Raw genomic sequence first — 27,005 nt, forward strand, 5'->3', positions numbered from 1 at the left:
TACAGTCCCTAAGCAGAGGGGTTAGAGCAGGTTCTTTTTATAAATGTGGTTAAAACCATTTCCTTGTCCCCAGGTGTCGCAAAGAGGCAGCACACACAGGACTGGACCACAAACAGAGGCTTTATTTTGCGGTCAGCATGGCTGTGAACATGATGCCAGCTCCCGCCATGTGGCCGGGGGAGGAACAGCCATCTCTGCTGGACCAGGAGGGCTGTCTGTCGAGCCAAGCCCCCGTCTCTGTGCCATGTCCACCAGGCATGGGCGAACATCTCATCCACAGCAGCAGCAGCCCGGTCAGCACACGGCCCCCTCGCAGCAAATCCAAAGGAGAGCTAGTCATAGTCATCAACGAGAAGCTGAAGAACAGTAAGTGACTGGGTTTGACCTGATATTAATGCAGCTGGTGGGTCATACAGCTGCTTAGTCAGCTCGCTCAGGGAAAGTCAAATTGCAGTGTACGAAAGAGCTCCTGGGAGAGTGCACACACACACACACATCTCTTCCAGTGTTTGAAACATCTGCCCGTCCTTTTTGTCCCCTCATGTCTAGGTAATGGGATACACCCAGCGCCTGCAGAGAGCACCTCTCCAGTCATCTCCTCTCCTCCCAGAAGGCAACACTCCATCTCTTACCCTCATCACGGCAAGACCAGGAAGGGGAGCAGGGCTGGCTCCATCGGCTACACCTCCTTTTCACCCAGACCGTCGCTCTCTCGCCACTCCAGCATTGCCACCAACCCACCCTTGGACCGGACCAAGGTTAAAGACTACCTCCTCCTGTCTGTGCTGGCCTGCTTCTGCCCCGTCTGGCCCATAAACATTGTGGGATTTGTCTACTCCATCATGGTAAGAAGAGGATCTTTTGTTGTTCTGAAGCAGGTTTACTGAGCGTTTTTCTTTTCTTTTTTCTTTAAAAAAAAAAAACAAAAAAAAACATGCAACTGTGCTAAACCCAAGTTAACGGACAGTTCCATCTTCTCTTTCAGTCCAAGAACAGTCTCGAGCAGGGAAACCTGGACGGTGCTGTACGTCTGGGACGTGTGGCCAAGATGCTCTCCATGGTATCACTAGTAGGAGGGACGGTCATTATCATCGCCTGCATTGTCAACCTGGCCAGTGAGTGTCCCAAATCTGACCTTTAAACCTTTACCTCACCCTTTTACCCTCTGTGTAGTTGTGCACAGCTGACTGTTCCCCCTGAACTCCTCTTTTTATTTTCTCTGTGAATAATGAATTGACAGTTAAGGATTTATAGCAGTAGCCCTGCTGCCACTGATCCTCCTGGCCTAAAAACCTGCTACTGTCACTGTTTATCCCATCAACATATATTTAGCTCTGTTAGCACAATCTGACTGTAATCACTGACATTGTTACCCGTCCATGTTTGCACAATATTGCACTAGTTATAAAACCTGCACGAGTCTTTATACACCGCGACACTTTAGCTTTTAGGATCTATGTCGGCGCTAAGCAAAGATCAGAACGTATTAATAATATTTGCATCAGGCTCAAATCTACATTTTATCACACATTTCTCCATATTTGCACGGGTGGTCTCCAGCTGTAACAGACTGCATGCCTCCGACTGCTGTGTGTGTATCTGTAGAGTGGTATGTGTAGTCCGCTGTCTGTACGCCTTGCCCTGTTTGCTTGTACAAAATGTGAAGTCCCTGTGACAATGTGTTGTCCCTGTACCATATGTATACATAAAGAATGTGTCAGTGTGTGAGTTGTTGACTTGCTCACAAGATAAATATATGTACACTTATTGTACCTGGCAAATAAAGGGATTCTGATAACAGATCAGTGATTATTACTTATTAGAGATTATAGTATTTGTCTTTTGCAGTGCTGTATACTTAAATTCATGAAGGGTCAGTCAGTTAAATCATTCTTTGCCTTTTCACTTAAGACACTTAACTGTACTTTGTTTTTGAATGCACGCAGTTGCAGCCTGTTGGGTCTCATTAAGCCAAGAGATGTCCTAATTAACTTAATGACTGCAAGAGCAAATGTACGCACAACTTGAGTTTAAGGGCTCTGGGACTCGACAACCCTTGTTTTTCTCATTATGTAATTGTCCTCTGTGGTCTGTCAAAGTGTATACATCCATGTGAAGTTGCAGAATATATAGCTCTTCAACTAATACACTTCCTTTTCTTTTTTTAGTAAATGTGAAAACCTGAGTTTCATCCCAGGATGAAACTGGATAAGGCAACAGACCGTCTGGCCCGCACCTGCACCACCGTCTTTACCGCCTAGTCATTACCTGGATGTGTGACAAATATGCACCTGATATACAGTGCTTACTTATATTTCTGTAATCTATATAAATCCCTTTTGCTAATGGAAGAAAATAACATATGCAAATGCAGCTGCTCTGAGTCGGGGTTGGGGGATGGGGGGAGTTAACAGTCTGATGTTAGATGGAGAAGGGAGTTGGCAGTCAGACTAATCAGTCCCTTCGTATTCTGGTCAACGCATTCAGAACGATTCTTGAGAAAGAATCTTCAAGAATCCCATCTCCACCTGCAGAAATGACTCAAACAAGGTGGATTAGAAAAGAGACCAGTGGAGGCTGGTTACAGAATGTGAAACAGGAAGCATTGCCTCCCAGCTTCAGCGCCCACATGCAAGTACCAACAAAATGTCCACCAAGCCCATCCTTCACTGCACTGACGACAGGATGCATCAGAGTTTCAGCCTGCCGTTAAATCCCCCCTGATAACGTGGAGAGGCTCTGGGGTTTTGTGTTGCATCAGTCACAGAGCAGAAATTCATCCGTTTCCCTCACAGAGAAGGAACACTTCCAGTCACAGCACATCCTCTTGTTTCAGACTGTCCTCTGTGGTTCCCATGACTCCTGCCATACATCTTGTGTTCGAGAAGTGAGCACGCGGGTGGCAAAAACGGATGAAAAAGAGGCTTACCAAGGACTAGCTATGGGTGCTAAAATGGATGGGATTATGGAAAGTCTCACACAGAAGGTACCGTCATCACTGCAAGGAAAAATATGTGCCAAAAAAAAGAATTAGTGGGGAAAGTTTCTGGCTTTGTAAAGACCCAACTCTGATCACAGAATAGTTGTTGTAGAGAGGAACATCAGAAGTGTTTTTACCCTGCTGCAACTTTACTATATATCCACTCAACACCACTGAGCACTGTGAGCTGGGGAAAGGGTACATGTTCACAAAAAAAAACCCCATCACTGTAGCAAGGTACTTAAAATATTCATTTTACAGCGAAGCCAATCATGCCACGTTATCTGTAACCTATCTTTTGATAATGTTTGTAAAAGATCATTTTGAAGCAGAAGAAGATTTGTAATGTGATGCTCCTCAAGTGCCGCGCTGCAGCTGACAGATGATGGTAGTATTGTATTCATATGGGGCATCGCGATTTGGTTAACAAATTAAATAGCTTGTGATTGCAGTCAGTGTTGTGGCTCTAGCCTCAACCTGCATCCACAAGTCAGCTGTACTTTCAAACCAGACAGATGGTGGCACTTTTTGTCCCCTTGAAAAACTTAAAATAGTTGATTTTTACTTAACTGAGTATAATATGCTAATATATGCCCATTTTGTTGTGAATCACAGTAGGTTGATCTTTTGGTGGATTATTTGTAAAACACTGGTTCAGACATGGTTTTATGGATGAGAGACATGAGTAGCATTGTGGTAGCAGTGCAGTGGAGAAGTAATTTTAAAATCTGTCTTATTATATTATTCTTATAACTATTATTATTATTATTATTATATCTCCTGTGTATCCTTACCTAACCTCTAATCTTTATCTACCTGTGATTTTCACTGTGATCTAAAACAACCAGGATTCATCAAGAATGCATAAATTTCTCCTTATTTTAATGTATCCCAGATTTTGAATCATGTACAGGAAATGCCACGACTTCAATTAATTTAATTAATTTTCCGTCATGGTTAATATGGCTTTTTTTTTTCTTCCTTTGTTAGTACTTGATATGTAAATTTGATTGTTATCAACAGTTGATGTATTCTGCAGATATAAATCTCAATATTGTGATAATTCTCTAGGTGATATGAGTTAGCATTAAGTAGTTATGATCTAACGTAGGCACAGAAACTGTCGGCTAGCCTCCTCTGACAGTCATTGTATTACCACCGGGCTTCTATAATCTTTGTGGTTATTGGCATGTTATTAATGTATGATGATAGAAGAAAAATACAAAGATAAGCTGGCACTTGGAATATTATACTTCTGCAGCACATTCATAATAAAGACACAATGCATGTAAAATGCTTTCAGTGTTGTTTTGAGATAAAGAGCAGCAGCCACAGCAGCAGTAGAGATTAAAGAGATTTTGCTTTTGTGGGAGAGAATGAGTGTCAAAAGTGAGTGATATCCAGAGAGCTAAGCCATTGAGTCAAGATTGTGTTTTGCTGTTTAGCAGATGAGAGCAAAAGAGAGAGAGAGAGAGAGAGAGAGAAAATGGGGGGGGGGGGGGTGTAGTTCTGTGTACTGTGAAAGTGTGTAAGCTGCAGGGATGGAGAGTGCCTGCTGTCGTCAGGCAGTGGAGCAGAGACAGCAGGAAGAGCAAAATGCAGAGGGGAGAGGCCCTGAGCCAAGGAAATACACTGCGTGAGAATGAAAACCTCCACAAATTCAAAGCAAAAATATTGCTCATTATATTCTCTGAAGTTTTTTTTTTTTTTTTTTAACCCTTAAGAAGTCAATCCATTGTCTGCTCAGGCTTTTTTTCATTTAATGATTTAATGTTTATGAGCATTCTTAACAGTAGTGAATGGGCAAAAAATTTGTAACGTCATAAAGTAAATAGTTGTTATAGTAGATTTTTGCATCCAAACTGACAGTGGTAAAGGCTGTATTAGATTGTAGCTTATTCTGCACTACATCTGCCAACTGACCAGAGAGGAAGGCAATCGATCAGTCGAGACAGGAAATTAATCAGCCGCTATTCTGATAAATGCTGAACACTAACAAGACTGAAAGTCTATGGCCACGCTAGCAGCTCTGTGAGGCTGCACTTAGACACACTAGTGCTTGAAGCTAAGTGCTAACAGCAGCATGTTAACACGTTCACAATGATAGTGTTCAAATGCTGATGTTTAGCAGGTATAAAGTTTGCCATGTTCACCATTCTGGGTCAAACACAAAGTGCAGTTAAGGCTGGTGGGAATGTCTTTAGTTTTGCAGGGATTTGGTCTTAAACCAAACTACTTGCAAATGAACTGATGATGGTGCAGTATAAAAAGTCACTTATTAGTTATTACAGTTCTTCCTGAGGGGGATATGAAAGTTAGTAACAAATTTCAATAATTGTCAAGACCTTACACTTAAAACCAAAAATATGAACCTTATGGCCACACTAGAGAACAAGTTAGAGGACCACCAAATTTGGGGTCCTTCCTCCTGGCAATGTGAACGTCTCCTTCATATGAGAAACTACTTGAGCTCACAGAGGGGAAAAAACAACTAAAGTAGCAGAAATCACAACATCTGACAACAGCAAATTCCCCATCACCACTGTTAACATTTTGACAGCTAAAGGTATTTTTCTTTGTACTCAGCTAATTTAACAGTAGGCTTGTAGTGCTGTTCGGCTCAGAAGGGGATCACTACACCAGACAGAGTCACATCCAGATGCAGTAAGTGGGTCAGGGATTATCCAGCTGGGTCACATAAACACTGAGGCCGTGAGTCAGCTTGGCAGCGTTTGGATGCATCATGATCATCCTGTCAGTCTGCATAGGAGATAACGGCATAATGAGACATACTGACCTGTGGCAATGCTGTTCTATTAGTGCCTGATTAATCTGCAGAGAGAGCTGAGGCGGAAAAATAATTGTTATGACAGTGAATTAATGCTGAGATGGATTGTTGTGGATTTTCCCTTTGGAAAGAGAATCTAGAATCAGTTTGTATTCATGGCTCATTCTGACTCTACTGTACTCTACTGTATTCAGTTCAGTCACAGCTGCCTGTAAACACCAGTAGACTTTCAGAGACTTCTTCACCTGCTGTCAACACAACAAATTCTCAGCTCTCGTTTTATGGGCTGCTGTGTGTTGACTGAGGGAACTTTTTAAAGTTTGTTGTCAAGAACTGTCAAAGCTGAAGCGTCATGGAATTGAGCCATCATTCATTTTATTATTTACACTCACACTGCTGGGTTTGCTGTGTAAGAGGAGGGAGATTTTCGCTGCAGTTCTTTGGCTCAGCTTCAAACATAATTTACATTTGTTATTTCTCTACAGACACCATTAATATTTAACGCAGTCTCTAAACAGTGAATAATTTGCCACTAAGTTCTGTGTTGTCACCTTCAACATCAGAGACAAATTAATTATTAACTACTTATTTTCATCGTGTGTATGAGTAAATTCATCTGTTGTAAAACAACATTTTAGCATGTGTTTTAGCAAGTGGACCGAAACCCTCCTCAATCAGGCCTTTTTATCTATCTAACTATCTAACTATCTAACTGTCTGTCTGTCTGTCTGTCTGTCTGTCTGTCTGTCTATCTATCTATCTATCTATCTATCTATCTATCTATCTGTCTGTCTGTCTGTCTGTCTGTCTGTCTGTCTGTCTGTCATTTTAAATGTAGTGTATGGATGCTTGGTGAGAAAGCAGAGTGTCCAAATTAAGTTTCTCCTGCAAATTATTCCAAGCCCACGATGGAATTTCACACTAATAAACATGTGACAATGAGGGGCCGAGGGAAATTATGGAATTCACTCAAAATCTACTCATGAACTGGGTTATAATTGAGTACCTTTGCAACATCCACACAAACGCAGCCTAATTAAAATGTGATGGGAGCTTCAGGCTGTGATTTGGCCCGTTATTACTGTACAGCACCACTGCCACACTTCAGCATCCTCTGTTAGCTGCAACCCCAAGTTTTCATCACAATCCTGGCTAGTTGGCAGTAATGTGCTTATTACTGGCTCTCTAATGAAAACTACCCATCATCACAGAATAGATTCAGAGTTCTGTCCCTCTGTGGTGAAATATAACTGTAATATTTCCATTAAAGCTCTTAGGTTTTCTGCATCATCCATCAGACTGTGGTGTCTTCAGGGCTCTTTGTATCTTTTATTTTCAGTAGCATCACTGCAGCAGCTTTTTCTCACATTGTTTTTTTTTTTTTTTTTTTTTAATACTGCCAGCTTTAGTGTTATGAGATGATCATGCAAAGATTATTTCACCTTCAGTAAATAAAGGAATTTTTTTTTCTTCACAAGGCAAACGATAATGTGAATGTTTCTCAAAATCAAGACTTTTTCAGAGCATCAGACAGCCGTTACTTTGTGGGGTGGTGAGCTGCCAGAGACTGTCATTAATGTCCATGTGTTTTCTAAATAAACTGTAATGCTGGCTCTGGTCCCTGCAGAGCAGACAGGGTTTAGGTTTAAACAAATGTTTGTGATTTTCACAGAAATCTGCTAAACCGCTGGATTTTAGATTAATCCTCCCTGAGCAAAATAACTACTTTTATTATTTTAATGGTTATATTAAAATCTGTCTGAATCACTAGAGGGTGAGTTTTTAGTACAGGAATTTGTGGCATAATTTATTTATTTATTTATTTTTTTTATCTTTTAAGGACAGCATGTTTTTGACCTGATTGTATCCTGATGAAATCTTCTTTTAGATGGTATTACATCTTCTGACACTGATGCTCTTTTGATTCTAATTAGACATTTTTGATCACTAGGTGAGCGTCTTTGGTATTCTCGAAGATGCCATAGAAACCGAATGTTTAGAGTCCCTTCTCATTTTTCACAGTTTTTCACTGTGCTGCTGGTGAAGCAGTGATTATAACTCATTCTGTGCAGACAAACATTGTTCAAACCTGCCGAACTTTTGCTTAAAATTTCAACGTTACCAAAGACACCAAATGTATATCAAATAATGAAGATTACATAATATTTACATTTGACTGAACTGTACAGCAATTAAAAAAAATCTTAGTTTTGAATATTTCACTCAGTGTAAACTTCATTTTGTTTTTGTTTTTTTGTTTTTTTTTTTAGTTGTTTGTGATTATTTTAGATAGATAATTTTGTTTTTACGTCATCTTATTGTTCAGTATTCAATTTGGACAACACATTTTCCAGCTCTTTGCAAAGCACTTTTTGCTTTTGTTTTTTTTTTTTTAAGTGCAATAAAAAAGCAAAGTTATTAGTATTCATAGCAGCAGCAGTAGTATCATGAAGATAATTCTTTCCCTCTGCTGACAGGATCTGCAGAGGACAGACATCCAACAGTGCAGCTGATGTTTGAGCACAGGGAGGAACAAACAGTGACTAAGATGAAACAGTAGTAGCCTTCTCTGATTTCCCACTCAGGATACACGAGAAAATGCACAATAATCAGAAAATGTGAAGCGGCAAAGAGCTGTGTTTTTCTGACCCCTCTGTTCTATTTAAAATCTAAACCGAGTCTCCGTCCTGACGTCCGTGACTCTGTCTCTGAGTCAGACATTCAGTCAGCTCGTGGTGAGCCATAGAGCATGATGATCCATCCATGCATACAAACATCCTGATGTCCTGACCCTGACTTCTGACCTGTGACCTCCCTGTCAAATGGAAAAAGTGAGAAGTTCAGTTGATCTGACTGAAATTGATAATTCAGGATGAATTATCGAAATTAGCTTGATCCAACATCCGATTTGCTCCAAACTTAAACCTAGAGTAATGAGCCCTGGGGTCCTCTTGAGGTTTGATCTCTTTCCAGGTAGCTGATTAGAGTGATCTGGAACACCTGTGGCGCCCAGTGTGTTCTAGGTTACATAAGACCAGGCAGTCTAACCACTCTCTTTCTCTGCTCCTCTCCACAGGCACTACACATCCGCTGCTGGTTGTGTTGTTGAAGTTTATCTTTACATTTTGTCAGGCACCTTACAACTCCTACCCCCACACCCTTCACTTATACACACCACACACTCTGAACTTGATTGATTCCCACACCCCAGATTGTAAATATTTAATTTGGCACTTCAGTTTAGTTTAGTTTAATTTGGTTTAATGAACTATTCCTAATTATTACCTGCAGTATGTCTCCCTTTTGTTGTGGCCACCTGAGCCAGGTCACCACGTTAGGTAAGTAACTGAAACAAACATTTGCACAAAATAAAATGAGGCTGCACAGGCAGGAAAAAAGCTTAAGTATGTGAACCACTAACGATATCAGCTGAGTATGACTAGAATCAGTAAGTCCTCTGTCCAGTCAGATCTTGTGTGATTAAAAAGGAAGAAGTTTCTTCTGTTACAAAGAAGTTTCATTTGTCATGTTAAGCTCTGGTGTCTGAATAATCTAATTTGGGTGTGGGCTAACTTGATTTGTGATGTGATTTGAATTTTTAGCTCAAAGCTTTGTATTATTTGAATTTGACTTTCACATTATTCTAGTTTTTTGAAGTTGTGCCACTTAAGTGTTTCACATAGGTGAGTTCAATGCACATTAATTCAGAAAGATTGTTTTAAAAGTAAAATATTTAAATGCTATAAATGCAGTGACATTTAAATTTTAATACTGTGTTTTCAGAAGTGATTTCACAATTAACTATAAGATTGTAAACGGCTGTTACTTCGATATGATTGTTTGGAGGTTACATGCTATGACTGGGCTTATTTTAATCTGACTGATCATAGGTAATCACAGAATCACAGATCTGGTGTTTGTCTTATACAAAATTGGAAGTGTAAAGTGTTGAACTAACACTGATACTTTTGTTGATTTTCTTTCACCTGTGCCTCTCGGACACGTCTCCTGGATCCCTTCTGTCTACATTACTGTCAGAGAAGAGGCTGCAATTGTGGATCCTGAATACTAGGTGGCAGCGTTGGCTTTACTGGACCGCCTCTGAGCCGTGAGTAAATATTAGAGACTGAGAAAGGATACTTTGGAACCATGGAGCAAATATAATAGAAATTCAATGCACGCAATAACTCAATGTGAATGTTTTATGAAAAAAAAAAAAAAGAAACAACCATGCACACTTTATGTTCCAAAAGACAAACATCCAAAGCAAGTGAAACACAGTACATATTTACATATGAACACCATTGTTATTTTCAGCATGCCTCTTTTTGCACGAGACTGAGTACAAATAAAACCTGCAATCCATAGTAAAGCAGCAGCGATGGAGAGTTATTAGACAACACTGTGCTCTATACAACAACTCATATTTGTTATTCAGATATTAAATAAGGGCTGATGATTTTATTTACTGTCTGTCAGTAAATACGGGTACGACCATGCACAACTCTCTGCCGAACAATCAACTCTGCAACTTTTCTGCTAATTACACCACCATCCTCTTCCTTACAAATTAAGCACTGAGAAGCAAAAGTAGATTAACACCAATGTGTCATCAACAAGAAACTGACAGTGATATTTCAGCTGACACATCAAACAACTGTGAACAAGATAAAACAAAACAAAAAACCTGCTACCCTTGAAGAAAACAAAAATTCTGTTTAGTTAATCAGAGCAACGCACCTCAGGAGAATTGGGAACAACACAATGATGAACATTTCATCCTGCAGCAGAGTCTGGCACACATTTGTCTTTTAGTTTTCTCCACCAACACCAAACATGCAAATAACTGACACAAACCATCAACATGGAAGAACCAATTATCTTATTGGGTTGTGCTGTCTGCAGGCAATCCAGTGGCAATCAGATCAATAGATACAAAAACGTCTGACAGTATTAAGACCACTTGGAAATCTTCGGAAGCATTAGGCAAAACATTATTGCAAGGGAGAGGTATGTGCGCTGTGAGACAGATGGCCATAACAGTGGAGTTTTAATGTCAGCAGTTAATGAAAATAACAGGCCAAATTAAATAAGAGCAAGCAAACCTGACATGAGGGACGAGACGAGAGCCGAACTGCAGAATAATTCGCCTTTCTCCCTCATTTTACTTTCTTGCACGATTTCAGTTTTTCTTGTTGAGTGAGATCTGACCAGTTTGGAGCAGTGCAGAGGAGCCTTTAGATTAACATAAAATCCACAACAGGGACATGGATCCCTATGAATATGATTATGAAAATTCTCACAATCACAGCTTTACGGTAGGGATGGTTTTCCAGATTTGCATCGGGTCTATTTAAATCCAAGATTAGAGTATTGATCTCTGAATGTGACCCCTTTGGGTATGTTGTTGTGAATTATGAACTCATTTATGACACAAAGTAAGTAGGATATGAATCTGTCATAAACATGCAGAACATCCTCAGAGCATGCGGTGAAAGGTCTCTCATCCCGAGTCTTCAGGCAGTCTCTCTGGTGTCAGTGCAGTGGTAGAGGCTCAGTTCATTCCTGCAGCGTGGATCCGGGCAGCTCGTTGGTCAGCGTGTGCCAGCGCTCCACCTTCTTTCCCTTGTTCTTCAGACAGTCTATCCAGTGCTGCAGAGTCTCTCCCTGTGAGTGACACCCTAAAGACACACCCCCTGACAGGAGACAAAAAAAATATGATCATGTCAGTAAAACCAGAGAAGAGAGTGCATGTTCAAAAAAACAAACAGTGAGTAGCAATGTTTAAAAAATGAATAGAAAATGTATCATCAGAATGGCATGTTGGAATTAGTACAGTATGTTTCATGCTTTTGATGCCAAATAGATTGTAGTGTGTTGTAAGAAGTGTAGGTGTAATTAGCTATAGCTTCAACCTACACCTTGCAGGTCTATAGAAAATCTTCAATTGTTATTGTGTTGTTTTCTTTTCTACTGCGTTATTTTATTGCACAAGGAGACTCATTCCTCCATCACCATCAGCAGGGGAACCGTAGTTATTTTGGCTCAGTCCCAAATATACACCATCCTGTTGCTGGAGATACTCACCAGACCACGCAATGTGTATTGATCCACAGATGAGAACAGTCACCAACAAATGTACCATTCACCCCTGTATCACTGACTGATGCTGAGAACTACAGTGCCCAGTGGTTTTAAGAAATTACCGAGCCTTTTTAAAAAGAGAAGCCATTTATTTGTTACCTGCATTTAAGGATTTCTGTCTCCTGTAGAAACAAGTGAGCTTGGGGCTGTGCCATGAACAGGGATGGGAAGTTGGAAAATACTGAAAGACAGGCTAAAGCACTGTCAGTTTTGGTCTTTTCTTAGGATTTATTAAAAATAAAAAAGGATATAGAAAAACCCCAGACTGAACCTTCAACTACTGTAAGAAAGAAAAACTTTTAAAAGATCCCAGAAAAAGTAGAAGCACACAAAAGTTATTCAAATTATGAAATTACTTACTCCCACTCAGAAAGCAAGTATAGTATGAAGCTCATTTTCAGCCAAAATGTCACTGACACCCTTTTGGCAACTAAACCCTGCAAATTACACACAATGCTGCACTCAGATGATAGCTTACAATAGAGAACATCTTAAAATATCTTTGGCAACATCTACCATGGGTACAACATTATTAGACTGCTAATAAAGTAGCCAGCCAGCTAATCAGTGATCCAAAAATCACCAGCAGGAAATTATTAGTTGGCAGTGTGCTTGTGGTGTCAGCTCACCTATGAAGTCATTGGACTTTCCCAGGTCGTAATCCCACACTGTGACCTCCAGCGTCTTGGTAGCTAACTCTGAGAAGGAGATTTCATAGAAGAACTCCTGAGAGAAAACAAAGAGGGGAAAAGGATGGATGTCAAGAGCAGAGGTCAAAAGATCACACCTAACACACATGTTGGTCGTCTTCTTTAAACCTATACAATACTCACTAATGAGGCAGCAGATAATCATATGCATACTGTAATTGGCTGTCTTACAAAAAGGTTGCAGAAACTTTGTATGCAGCACAGTGTCTCTGAGGACTATAAGTCTAAATGAGCTGTCTCTTTACATTCAGCCATTGCTAATGCACTCCCCCCCTCCCACAGTTATACACATTCAAGTGCACAAACATAGATAGCTACCTCATTAAACTCTGGGTTGAGAGTCTTCTTTATGACTGCTGTTTTGTGCTTGGATTTCTTGTGAACATCTGGCTTGAGATACCTGAGACAGGAATGTGACACCATCATACATGAGTCTGGTCATTAACATTCAAAAGTCACAGTACTGCTGAAAGTCATAGTAAAGCACTAAGGGCAACTGCAAATACCAGCTATGACTATACAAAGGTCAGAGTAAGTTCATACATAAAGATAATCATTATTTTCATTCAGGAATTACAGTCAGTGATGGACAGATTTCATGTGTTTTCCTGTCATGTCTCTCTTTTACTTCATTAATGCTGACTTTTTCACCGACAGGTGATTCAGGAAAAAGTAATTACTCTGAGGAATAGTTGATCATTTTGGGAAATATGTTGAGTGTAAAATCTATATGTTGAACATCACGCTACAGCCAGCAGCTGATAAGCTTAGCTTAGAACGGGAATGGGAAAGAAGGGGAAACAGCTATTAAGGGTCTGTCCAAAGGAACAAAATCACAACAGCTCTAGGAATAACATGTAATTTATACACTTTGTAAAAAATTGCATGAATAAAATATAGGGTATTTTATTTATTTATTAATATTAGTTTTACAGGTGCTAGTAGGCAGACTGCTACCTCTGGACAGAGCCAGACTAGTAGTTTTCCCAGTTATCACTCTACGTGCTAAGCTACACTAACCAGTTGCTGCCTGTAGCTTCATAATAAACAAACAGACAGTAGTGTCAATATCCTCATCTAACTCTCAGCAGGAAAGCAACTAACTGTACTCAAAGGTTTTTATGTATTATTTGTGAAACTAACACTGTGTGAGTGCGAGGACGGATCTGTAATTCCTTCACCAACACAGCACAGACTGAAAAAGCTCAGCATCCCTTTGCGAGCTGTCATTAAATTCTTAGGATATTTTTAAGCCAGCTGGAAGGAGCGTGGCAAAATCTCTATTCACATTTGCTTTCCACCCACCACCCACAGCTCGGAGAGCGTATGTTCCCACACGCTCTCAGACACAACAAAGCATCTGAGAAAAAGCTCCCGCCAAAGGGCAAAGATGCGAGCGTGCATCTGAAATGTAACAAGGTGCGTGATGTATTACTGTGGATGTGTGAGGGACGTACGCGTAGGTTCGGTGGCGGTAAGGAAGGAGGGGGGAAAACTTGAGTTTGAGGCATGACGGGGAAGGAGAAGGGAGATTGTGAGTGTGTACTGAGGTGAGGCAAGCATGGTGGCATGCTCATATTTATGTGTGTGTATGAATGTATGTTTAATGGGAGGTTGTTTTGTGTTTTTCTCATTCCAGAAACAACCTCAAAGCCAGAATCCACACTCAGTGAGTGAAGAAGAAGGGGGATTTTAAAGCTCATTTGTCCAGTTTCTGTCAGGGTGCATCATTCAACCCAGGGACCTCCCTGCCCTCTCTAGCACAGGCACAAACCCACATGCACACACACGGTATTGCTTTTCTTTCATCAGTGAGTAATGAAACTCCTCTGAGGACCTCTGTGACACTAACAATAGCACCCAACTCTGTTTTTCTTAATCTTGCATCTCCTCTGGGTGATACAGTACGCCCATAACATTAGATCATGTCACTGCCTTTCAGTCCATTTTGAAGGCTGTCAATACACACACACACACAGTTATCATTATCTTGATGGATGAGTGACATATTTAACAATTGCTTCCACTTGTGTGAAAGCTGCTCTCATCTGTCACCATTACTTTATGAGGGGTTAACAGAAGTCATATATCATTCATGAGGGGCGACAGAGGGTGATTCATGGGGTCAATATGAGCCAGCGGCGGGTTAAGACCAAACACAGGTATTAAGGTGGAGAAGGAGATTGGCGCTGGATAGGTCATGTGGTAATTGGTCTGAAATGAGGATTGTGAATTGACAGTAAATCAGTCTAAGCTGTGTATATTGTGTATTCTTCATTTTAAACCTGTCCAGTTGTTAATTGTTTTTCATTAAGATATAAACATTCTTCTAGTTAATTAAATACAGCAATGCATATAAATTTCATAGTTTTCAGTCACTGGTTTGATGTCCTCCTTACGTTTTAACATAGGGGTCTGAGTAGCCGTTGACATCCATGGCTGCCAGGTGGGCACAGCGTTTGACGCCCACACACAGCCCTCCACGAGCCCTCTCCTTGGCCTCGCCCTTCACATCGCCATCACTGGCTGGGGGGAGATACTGCAGGCAGAGCAGCAAACGGCCTCTCTCCTCTAGACTTCTCTGCTGCTCCGTCTCCCACTGAAGGAGAGAGGGGATACAACAGGTAGGAAGAAAAAAAATCGGGGAGAGCTGCGTGAGCTGCATTTCTGGTTGATAAAGGTTCAGAGTTAAAATTATGTCTCATATATTGAAAATGATGAATCAGAGTCTTGTGCCACGACCTGCTGATGAAACGGGCAACAATAATCGAGTTGTTCTTTAAAGCTGTTGTAATCAATGTTTTCATATTACTTATGGATTAAATGGCCATGTGTAATGTGAGAGGGGCTGCTCTCATAGTGATGAACTATTTATTTTAGTTGAACAGTCTGCAACTTTACTGCCACCACTCCCATCAGCATCATGTCCAACTGCTGCGATAAACCCAAAGTACCTGCCCAACACCAAATGACAGACCATTAGCTACCAGCTGCTGATCATACATGGAGCATTTAGCAGCTAAACAGCAAGATATTCCCCTCAGGAAATATTGGAGAGCTAAACAAATCTAAAAGGAGAGTGAATATTGGACTTGGGGACACAATTTCAAATGAATGCTAATGTTGCTCCTTGTGTTCAATGTGCAAATAAGCCACAGCTGCTTACTAACACGCTCACCATATCAACTCAATGAGGTGATTATATGTTGTTTTTACAGAGACCAAAAAAAATCAATTGATGTAGGTTTAAAGCCACAGTGAAAACAAACCGTCGGAATACAGTGAAGATTTGGAAGCACAGCAAATATTGAAACACGCCTAACTTTGGGTGAACAGTAGCTACTTTTGCCACAAGTCGCAGGAATGTTAAAACTGTGTAACAGTAGGACACCTCTGTGCAGGCCTAAAACACAACTCCAGCTAATCCTTATGCAACACATAACACCCAATAAGTACGAAGAGAAATTACATTTTGAAACAATTAAACCTGGACCTGGCTCAGCTTGTGTAGAATTACACAACAAAATGGTCCAAACCGCACCCAAAACTTGACACTTAATCTGGACCCCTAAATTCTGATCACGTAGCATAATGGTAAACAGCAAGAGCAAGATGGCTCATTTATAGGCTGCAAACATTAGCCACCATATGCTACTGTTCATATGGCCTGTGGCTGCAAAACACCTGGATCCAGTACACCTGTAGTGTATTGGCTCGAGCAAGGGTGATTTTTTTTTTGTGTATGAATTCAACATTTTATTTGTGAGAAGAAGAATGGGCCATTTCTTCTCTCAGAAGTTGCATGGTCATTCTTTAAAATGTACTTTGTGTTCCTCATTGTGATGTGGCTCATTTCTCTTCTTCCTCTCGTAAGCAGATCCATCTAAAGAGCACGCTGACTTTCATCTAACATTTGAGCTCATCTGCCACAGCTCAAATGACTGTCATCGAGAGCAAAACAGGAGTGCTGTTGTTCCGATGGCAAAGACCTGTCTTGGACAAACTGAAGCACCATCCCTTAAGTCTTATTAATACTCTGTGTCGCTCCTGGCCCGGGTATTTTCCGTGGACAACATCAAACTGTTACCAACGCATTTGACAACAAGTGAAACAACAGAGAAGATTCAAAGTGACAGATGAAAAAAAGCAAGGAAGCAGCAGCAGCAGAGGGTGAAGAAGGAGAAGACGATGTTCTCACAGGACCGTGACTCACCCTCATGGCCAACAGCACCAATACATGTATGTTATTTATAGGAAAGACGCACGTCTGCTATTTCAGGATTTTTCTGCACTGCAGGTGCATGATTTTCAACCGAGCTATCTTTGGTGTTTCACCACAGAAAATGGAGAGGGCTCTGTTCTACTGCCTGTAATACAATTTTAATACAAAATGAGTTCTATCACTCCTGTACTGTATTTTTTCCCTAAATGTCTCTCCTCCCCTTTAGATCTCTCCATCTCTCATTAAGTCTTATCTTCAGGCGAAAGGTGGACACAGCCAAGGCAATCAATATGCCACACGCCCCACACTCCTGCATGCTCCTCCCTCCCTGTTTCTAATTGTCTCAACAGCCTACCCCCTTCTTTTTCCTAATTCTCTCCTTCCTGCCTTTCCACTCTCCTTGTCTTTGGGAATTATCTATCCTCTTTCTTTGGGAATTATCATTACTGCCAACAGCCAGTTCACCATCTGTCGTCAATGAGTAGAAGACTCTGAAACTCACAATTAGTGAGAATAATTTGTACCAGGTATTTGGTAATAAAACAGCTCAGACCTTCACAGATCGATAGAGAGCAACTCATTAGGGAGGTGGAAATAAACAGGCATCAATGTGGAGCCAGCCACACACACACACACACACAAAGTGACAGATGACTGGGAACAAGATGAGATTGTGGGTGGGTTTGCAAGGCGAGAGAACAGGCGAGATGATCGGCATACACATTAAACAACGTTGAATATGGTGAGAAACACAGAGGAAGCTGTTTTACTCCAGTTATCTTAATGAAGTTAAAGAGCTACACAGTCCTTTGGTTTAGCCCCTTTGTTAATTTACTGTGATGAGAGGATTGGCTCTGAAATCTGTGTTCAAAAGAACTGAGACATTAAGAATTTGTGACAGCTCTGAGATTGGATTGTTCATTAAAGGACCAGATCACTTATTTTGCTCTTTCACTAGAAACCTTTATATTTTTTTAACTTGTGAAAGGCAAACTATACAATTCTGCCTCTTAAAAATGGTTAAAAGGTTGAATTTGTAATAAGAAACAACCTTGATCACTTCAATGCACTCAGGGTTTTTTACTGCTCCTTCCTGTTTTCAACCGTGTCTGTTTGTTAGTTTGTTTGACATTGGCCTTGGTGGAGATCTGAGCTCTCTAAGTGTCCTTCTAGTTTTGTCTGGAATAACAAGTAGCCTGCGGTGGCTATGTTAGCTGATTGTTATTTGTTTGTTTTTGTCTTTACAAACAATCAATGGACAACTGAATAAATAAAGATAAAAGATAAATATAATAATTGCAAAAGCAATTAAGATAAACACAAAGAAGACTTTAGAAGAGATACAAATAAATAACAGAACATTAATGATAAATAGATTCATGAAGTGAGCCATGAAGAAATAGATTACATAAAGACTTACTGTATAAATGAACCCCTATATATAAGGACAACAGTTACATTTTCATAATTTTTCTACTTTTAAATAATTTAAAAGAAAAAGATTTAAAAGTAGTTGATTAGGATGTAATTATATTCAGAAACATCTTCTTGAGATTGTTTTTTTTTTGCAGATCAACCTGCAGATCAGTTTACATAATAGTTCAAAATTGTTCCACCTCCACCAGCTACAACTGTAAAAGGCTATTTAGACATTAATACATCAGGAAGCCTTTAATTTTGATTCATTTCCCTGTGACATAAAAATCAAACTCAATTTTCCCATTTAGCCACAGGACGATTTGAAATGTACTGTAATTAATTACCTCACAACAATAAATTAACGCTGGTTTAATGGTTTACATGACTCAAGTGAGTTGGCTAATTGATTGTCATTTCTCATGGAATTGACTGGAAACTAATAGATGCCTGGAACAGCATCTAGGTGATTAGATGTGATTTTTTTTCATCATGAATCTAATTACTGATTAACTATTTAGTTTATAAAATGTCAGGTTATATTGAAAAATATTCTTGTTTTCTGGAGTCTAAGGTGTTGCCTTCAACAAACAGAGCAAAGCAGCAAATCGCAGGACAAATGACTAAAATGATAAATCAATTATCTAAATTGTTGTGGATTACTTTTGCTTAATTAATGAATCAATCTACTACTTGTTTTGTCACCAGTTAGATGCAAATGGAAAAACCTGTTGCTTAGGCAATTTTGTTTTCAAAAGAATATAGAGACTGTAGAACAAAAATTAATGGTAACCTTGGATTACTAATATTTTTACTCTTAACAATTTTACAATAATGCTTGTCATAGTCTGTGAGCTACAACAGAACAGATCAAAGACACGGAAATATTATTTTTGGAGCCATTTTGTCATTTAGTTCCATAATGGACAAGGTGACCAAACAGTCCCCAAAAGACTGGTTGTAGTCCTTTATGACAGGCTGAAAGCTGGACTTGTAAGAGGATAGACAGACAGAAGGAGGGTCATGTCGACCACAACAGACAGAGAAGTCATGTGTTCACCTCTCTCAGGTAGCAGGAGATTCCTCTCAAGGCTGTGCTCATCGCAGTCGGTGATGGCAGCTGGAGGTGGAGAGAGTAAAAAAAAGAAGAGAAGGAGATAAATAACAGGGGATATGACTGACAGAAAAGCTGTACAAGCAGCTTAGAGGAGAGGAGGATGAAGAGGAAGGGATAGATGTACTGCGTCGAGGGTGAGGCCACTTTGAAAATTACAGGTCTGACACAGTGTCTGGTTTGCAGGATGACAGAGGGGCCTCAGTGTTTGATCGCAGAGTGGCCACCGGCCTCAGAGGGCCAATTTAATACCAACAGCCCCTTCCAACTCATAAAGAACAAAAACCCAGCACCCTCCCAACCGCTTTTCACACACATGCCCCCCGCACTGCACCACTTTTATTTTTTAATCCATTTGTTTCTCATCTCTCTCGCTTGCTCTCTCTCTATTGACGCTCTGCCGGCCTCCCTCTCCTCTCGCTCTTTCTCCTCACCTTTTATTCCCTCCAATCTCTGTGTACCCTTTTCCCACGTGTGACCCGGCTGACATTTAGTCTGCACAAAAAGCTATTTGTGGGCTATAAGAATAGATATGATACTCTGTCCCCTACCTTAAATATTGATATTGGCTTAATGCATGATATAATCTATGGCCAAAAATATGCAGACACCCCTGTCCTGGAGCTGTTGGTTTTGGTTCTTAGTTTGGGCCTCTTAGTGAAAATCAGGGGAAATCTTAATGCTACAGAATACAATGAACAAGAATTCGCACAGACAATAGCGTGTTTCCAACTTAGAGGCAACAGTTTGCTGAAGCCTCTATTCCTGTTTGAAGATAATGGTGTCCTTTGTGCACAAAGTGAGGCCCAGAAAGAAATTTTCTCATGGTTTTCTCTGCGTTTGGTGTCGAAAAACTGGCTTGCACAGAGCCCTGAGCCAAAGTCTTGTAGAAAGCTTTCTGCAAAGAGTGGAGGCTGTTACAGCAGCAGATTAAAGCCCATGGTTTTGGAATCATTATTGGGCACCCATGTACTTTGTTGAATGTGCTTTGAATGAATGAATCAATAACACACAAATTTTGGGTTGCCAGGTTGTGAAAAATCCCTTTGAGTGATTGGCCCAGCTTCCTAAGCAGTTATTAATGATTAAGCATTTTATACTGCATTATTACCAAAGAGAAATGATAAACAGCAGTGTAGGTTTTTTTTTCCACAACCTGAAAACTGGCTTATGCAGCTTTAAGAAATGATTTACTAACCATTAAAAAAGCCATTAATCACAACTTTTATAAATGGTTCTGTATTAGAAAGTGGTACCTGTGCAACTTTAATATTTGTTGTTGTATTTGTTGCATGTGTGTTTACGTAACAGGAAAGTCAGCCTATTTTTTTCTGTTTACTCTCAAATATTAATATTAAGTGTTAGTTCATATTTAATCTCGAATAAAGCGGGGATCTTGGGTGAGCTGAGGTATTTGGGGACATGGGACATTTCGTCCAGCAGATTTTTGGGAAGCATTTGTTTAGCTCTTTCTCTAATGATACCACAAATCCACCAACAGGTTGGTGTTTATATAAGATGAGACCCAGGTGTGTGCTTAGCTTTAGAGTGGATTGGTATGTCTACTAAATATCGACATTTGAACACCTCCCTGTTGGCACGTAAACAATGTCCTGACTATAATATTGTATCCTCCTTTTCCTCTTTCGTTCCTTTTAATCTTTCTTCCCTATCCCTCTTTTTATTCTTTCTGGTCCCCTCTCTTCTCCTCACAGGAGGTGGATGCTCCAAACAGATGTTAAAGTGTTTGGTCTGGTCAGGCTTCACACGGCGCAGGGCCACCCGCGATTCCCCGATGAACTCATTATGTGTCAGCTTGTCTTCGTCGCACACGGACACCCTGGGAGTAAGAGACAGAGGAGGGAGGGGACAGCAAAAGACAACGATGGAAAGAGAAGGAAACATGATTAAAAATAAGAGAAGGTAAGCTGGGAAAGTTAAAAAATTTAAAGTAGACAGATAAAGTGTGCTTTTGTGTATTCCGAATGTTGTGGCATTCTTATAATGAGGGAAGCAAACTGTTGACAGAAACCTGACCTGAATTAAAGAGCACACCTCCATATAAATCCAGCATCTGTATACACACATTTTACAAGTAATTACCATTTTTCTTCCCGTGGGAATTCAGATAGTGTGAAAGTGCATCTGCAAGGTTAAGTCAATCCATATTTATGGGCCTAGCAAACTTTTACACCTGCCATAATGTCACCCGAAATGCATATGTGGGTGGGAGCAGCAGAGAGGAGTGAAGGAGATCCAGGGAGGCTGCATATGTGAAATCAAAAGCTGCCGAGTGAAGGATGGAGTGACGTGGGTGAGAGGTAGAGATAAAAACGGAAGAATTTATTTAAATCTGTGTGTGTGTGTGTGTGTGTGTGTGTGTGTGTGTGTGTGTGTGTGTGTGTGTGTGTGTGTGTGTGTGTGTGTGTGTGTGTGTGTGTGTGTGTGCGTGTGTGTGTGAGGAGTCATTTATGCGTGCAAATGTGCATGTCTATAGGCAGAAGTGATGAATCAGTATGCTACAGGCTAACTTGAGTCCAGTGTGATTACTTTTTTCTGTCTTTTATGTAAATGTGAATGAAAGACATGCGATGAGAAGAAGAAGAAAATTAAGAATGCAATCTGACAGAGGAGAAATTCAGATATGAACATGCGTCCTCTTCATCTGCTGTTTTATTCAACTTTTATGTGAATTCATAACCAAAGGAATGAAACCTTACAGTCACCTGCTGCCTTCAGCTTCCAATAATAAAACATTGCATATCAGATATGTGAAAGGTGCCAAGGGCCAGTTGCCTGGGGACACCAGATATGGGTTGACACTGCCAGAGGTAATTTCCAGTCTAGTAGCTTATTAGCCAAAAGGAGACCTGAACTCTGTCGAATTTAATAGCAACAAAAATAGGAAAAAAATGAACATGCAAGAAAGCAAAAGACAGAAAAGACAAGGGTGGGAGGCAAAAGAGATGAGAGCAGAGGAGAATAAAGGGAGGTGAAGTCAGTCAGTGCTGAGAGGATAAAGATGGTATCTGTGATGAAAACGGCTTGAGGATGGAGCGATGGGGGGTCAAGAGGTCAAAGAGTGTAGTTAAGTAATATACTAATTTTACTGTCACTATGGCAGCTCGTGTTTCCTGCATTGAAACATTTCATAATGTCACTAAAGCGGGGTGATAAATCTAATGCATGCATATTGTCAGTTAAATGTCAGTGTCAGACAGAAATAAACAGATACTGTAATCAGTTCAAAACCTTCATATATTACGTTGCAGTTTGTTGCCTGCTGCTGCATGTTTTAAGTTGGAGAAGCAAAAAGAATATATAGCTTCAGTTTCTCCAGGTTAGAAAAAATAAAGAGTTCTGCTCTTTTTCAAAATGTGGCGTATCTTGCAGTTGCATTGAGTTCTGGTCGATTGAAGCTGCTGTTGGAGAAATTGGAAAACCTCCCTTTTCTGTGATGGATTTCTGAATGTACTGGAAGTGTTGAAATTCAAATTCAAATCCAAAGTCTAGATAGAAACCCTTTTCCTCACATTCTGAAGGACACTGTTGCTTTTTTTTTTTTTTTTTTTGGATGGCTGAAATATATTAAGCTGGTTTGGATGGATTTAATAGAATAGATTAATTCTAATAACGATTTATGTAAATGTAAAAATGTGGTCACATTCAGTCACTGATAAACATAACTTGGCAGACAATTTCTAACATCAGTGCATTGCAGTGGGCAACCTCAACATGTTCACGTGTCTCAATAGGTCAAACTTTCTGTCTCCTGATCTTTAAACGCCTCTGCTGAATTAACACAGTGTCGCAGACCAGTGGTAGGGCCTGTTTCTCTAATTTCCCCCGAGAGATCAACAGTCAGTCCTATTTAAATCCCTCTCCCACGTGTGCTGTGGCAAAGTTTTAGTCACAGGCAGAGACAATTCGCAGCTTTCGTCACCTCTGGAGGGGGTCAATGAAATTAAAACACCCCACGGTGCTTAGTCTGACCTCAATCTGTCACTGCAACATGGAAAGAGAGAGGCAGGGAGACAGATGGAAATAAAGGGAAAGGAGTGGTTTAGAAGGAGTGAGGGGAGATCTGAGGACAGGGAGGAACGAAGGTGAAGTGACAGAGGAGAATCAAAGAATCAGCAGCAATAGAAAGAGAGAGGGAACATGGTGAAACAGAAAGGATAAAGGCCTACAAACCAAGAGAAAAGGACTCTGTGATTGAGATAGATGATAAGAAATCCTTTGTAAGCAGGAGTCAGCTTTCTGATGGGAAAGAAAGAACATGAAGGCAGGAAGTGAGGAGTACAGAAATAGCGAGAAAGCTTCTACAGCAAACATTTACCGGAGTGTTTTGCGGTACATGTCTTCCTCTGTGATTCCACAGTAGGTGAGCGTCTCGTTCCATACAGGGTTCAGCGTGTTGCGAACAGTCTTGGTTTTCAGTTTATTGGCCTGTACATCACAGCAGAGAGGAGAGGAAAACAGTAAAGTAACGCTCAGACTTTTCTAAGAGCTGCAAGCAGCAAACAACCTCAACAGGAAATCAAGTTCTTACTGGCTACAAGGTCATTTTGCTTCAGCGCACATTTGTTCGCATTTTCATGATGCAACTCTAGAATTATAGTATGAAGGTGATGTACACTCAAAATTCCAGAGCAATGAATTTCTCAAGGTCTTTTTTCAATTGAAACTATGTTCTGATAATAAAACTGGACCTTGCAAGCTCCTGGCAGAAGATGCAGCTTCACATACGGATCAGCCAAACCGTTGAAATCCATCGGTTTCAGACCCTTATAGACACAGACAGAGAAGATATAAGATGACTAAAGCGCAGTGGTAGAGGGGAGATGAGGGAGTTGTAATTTAACAGCTAAATACAGTGAAATATTTATTGCAGAAAACATAGCCTGTTTTAAAACAATGTAGAAAATGATGGATGAAAACAGAAATCTTCAGCAAAGCAGCAATAGGGAGATGGAATAAATTTATCTTGGGTCTCTGCACCTGAAATCATTCATTTGCTTTCTTAAAAAAGTGGAACAAAATAGCTGTTCAGCTGTTTTTCTACTGTAAGAATTGTCGATTTACAGATTGAATATCAGAAAGCATCTTCAGAGGGGGGACTAATTTTTATGTAATGCTTATGTGCCATATCAACAGGTGCATGACTGGAATAATGCCTTCCTTATTTTGCTGTATGTAAATGTGCAGGTCTCTTTTAATCATGACCACACAGCACAGCAAGGTTTTATTTTGAATTACAGTGATTTTACCAGGTCACAAACCTTTTATCAGCTACTAAATGAAGTCACAAAGTAAAAAAGAAAGAACAAGGCTAAGAGTCTACAGCCGTTCTAGCAGCTCTGTAAGGCTTTACTTAGGCACAGCAGTGCTTTGAGATAAATACTAATGTCAGCATGTTAACACACTTACAGTGGCAAGATGCTGATGTTTAGCAGATACAGTGTTTGCCATGTTCGCTACCGTAGAGTTTTCAAAGGACAGTATTTACCTTTGCTCTCAGGACTGTGCAGTGTAAGGAGCTGGTGGCTCTCTCATACAGTAGGTCAAACTCTAAAGTCCCCAGGGAGGCTGGAAGGCAGTTCATTAAAAGTCGTACACAAAGAAATTAGGTGTCAGTTACATTGTTAAACGCTTTTGTCCTGATGACTTTATTATTTGGAATAAAGATGGAGAATAATAGAAGGGGGGAAATACAACTTATAGACCATCAGGAGCAGTTATCTAGTTGTAGACGCTCAAACAGACACTTAGAAACAATCTTTTTGTTAGTTTAAAGGAATATTTATGTGCTTATTCACTTTCTTGCTGCGAGTGTGAGGAGAAGATTGAGAGCAGCTAATGTGCAGCTGCAGCCAGCAGATAGCTTGGCTTATCTTAGTGCAAGGACTGGAAACGGGGAAACAGCTAGCCTGGCTCCATCCAAAGGTAAAACTTTGCCTGGCCAAGAAATAGTTTGTGAACTCCCTATGTGATGTCCCAGAATGGAAAGCTTGAGATGTCACAAAAACACACAATGTTCTGAACTATCCTAGGCCTCTTCTCCCAAATTCACTTCAGTGGTGGGGTTATTCCTATTCTTTGGCTCAAGCAGCTCCAGTGAAAACAGGTCATTACTTTCAGGTGACTCACTGTTATCATCACTGTCACAGCTGTCGATCTCAATGGAGGTGTCCATGCTGCTCATGGCTGACAGCGAACCCCCTCCGCCTGCCCCTCCTGGTAATAGCGGTGACAACAGACCGCTGCTTCCTCCACCTCCTCCCCCTCCGACAGCTCCTCCACCTTGACCCGCGCTGCTGGGGCTGAGCGCGGTGGGAGCTGCCACCTGATTGGGTGAGAGTGGCTCAGAGAAGGAAGAAGTGGGCGAGAGGCGGGGGAAGTAAGCAGAGATTTGACGGATGGGGCGGATGGGGCCAGGGCAGACGTCGATAGCCATGTGCTCCTGGATGGAGATGGCTAAACGTTTTCCTTTTCGCACAGTCATAGGGCTAGAGGGAAAGAGACAGAGAAGTTACAAGGTTAAATCACATTTCTTTTTAGCAGCAGAAAAATTGAAAATCTGGAATGCAATCGGCCAAAGAAAGAGCGAAGACAATGATCCACAGATATGAGCTGCTGTTCTCAATTTCTCTTCTGCAATACCAAGTGAAACAAGGTGATCTTAATAAGATGGCCTGTGATAAATAGGATCTTTTCCAGTATCTGGCCATCTCTAAGATATCATCACACCCAACAGGAGTTGCTTGTTTGCCATATAGTCAAAAAGAAGAACTTATGATAGGAGGCTTTTATCTCAAACTGCTCTCCCACTGAAAACTTTTCACCATAATTAGAACGCTTTTAAAGAGAAAGTCATTACTCATAAGATGACAAAATACAGCAGAGGATGTGCACAAATTAGCATTTCTATTGAATACTTATGAATAAACTCAAGCATATAAGGGGAGATAAAGGATAATGGATAATAGGGGTCTCCCCCGGATCCTAATCATTCCTGATGAAATTTCAGTGCTGAGGCATACATGTTATCTAAAGTGCTTAACGATTCTCCATAGACAGACAGGTAATTACGATATGAAGTCTTTACAGGGCGGCTCGCTCTTCAGTGTACTTGGATGGAGAGAAGAGTCCTGATGATTATATAAAGTTGTGTTAGCAGGGAGAGCAGTTGACCACAAGGCTGATGTGTCTGCTCTCTTCCCAAAATAAATAAGAGGGGGGTGGATTACAAATATCTCACAGCTTTTGTTGTCTAAAGACAGCAGGCCTTGAGGGGGCGTTCTGTCCTCAATACCGAACAAACCCCCCCCCCCACCCCCCAGACTACCTTCTGCTCTCTCTGCATTAATCGATTCAGAGTGAGAAGTGCATATTTGCACTTTCGGTGTTGTCTGTTGGTTGAACGTCTGTGAAGTTTGGAAAGGCTTTAAGGAGGGAGATATGTAAAGAAATGGTCAGAATTAGTGGTCATTTTGATGAGTCAGAATGTAAACCGCATGAAAAAGTCGGAGAAAGTGCTTTATTGATAATCAGTCAATGCAGTAATTAAAGGAGTGAATGATTTCAAACCTGCACCCACGTTAAAGGAATAGTTCAACATACACTTGTTC

At 40.6% G+C, this 27,005-nt stretch overlaps 2 protein-coding genes across 3 annotated transcripts; one reads left to right on the top strand and one right to left on the bottom strand.

Moving 5' to 3' along the window:
- Positions 1-77: 77 nt before the first annotated feature.
- Positions 78-4,257, top strand: prrt2 (proline-rich transmembrane protein 2). Of its 2 annotated transcripts, none has more exons than XM_041066503.1 (4): positions 78-366; positions 544-845; positions 986-1,115; positions 2,169-4,257. In XM_041066503.1, the coding sequence occupies exons 1-4, from the start codon at positions 138-140 to the stop codon at positions 2,183-2,185; spliced, it is 678 nt and encodes a 225-aa protein (XP_040922437.1). In that variant the 5' UTR covers positions 78-137; the 3' UTR covers positions 2,186-4,257. The 2 variants fall into 2 exon arrangements, with proteins under 2 accessions (XP_040922437.1, XP_040922438.1); XM_041066504.1 differs by having other exon boundaries at positions 550-845.
- Positions 4,258-11,327: 7,070 nt separating this feature from the next.
- LOC121175376 (double C2-like domain-containing protein alpha) lies at positions 11,328-25,883 on the bottom strand. The gene is made up of 10 exons (XM_041029130.1): positions 25,525-25,883; positions 24,884-24,963; positions 24,087-24,161; positions 23,714-23,823; positions 21,088-21,214; positions 19,321-19,380; positions 15,022-15,221; positions 12,941-13,022; positions 12,542-12,638; positions 11,328-11,464 (listed from the first exon to the last, which is right to left on the bottom strand). Exons 1-10 carry the CDS (start codon positions 25,877-25,879, stop codon positions 11,328-11,330), a joined length of 1,323 nt encoding a protein of 440 aa, XP_040885064.1. The 5' UTR covers positions 25,880-25,883.
- Positions 25,884-27,005: the final 1,122 nt, after the last annotated feature.

The sequence above is a fragment of the Toxotes jaculatrix genome, chromosome 21, assembly GCF_017976425.1.
Source record: "Toxotes jaculatrix isolate fToxJac2 chromosome 21, fToxJac2.pri, whole genome shotgun sequence".
NCBI lineage: Eukaryota > Metazoa > Chordata > Actinopteri > Toxotidae > Toxotes > Toxotes jaculatrix.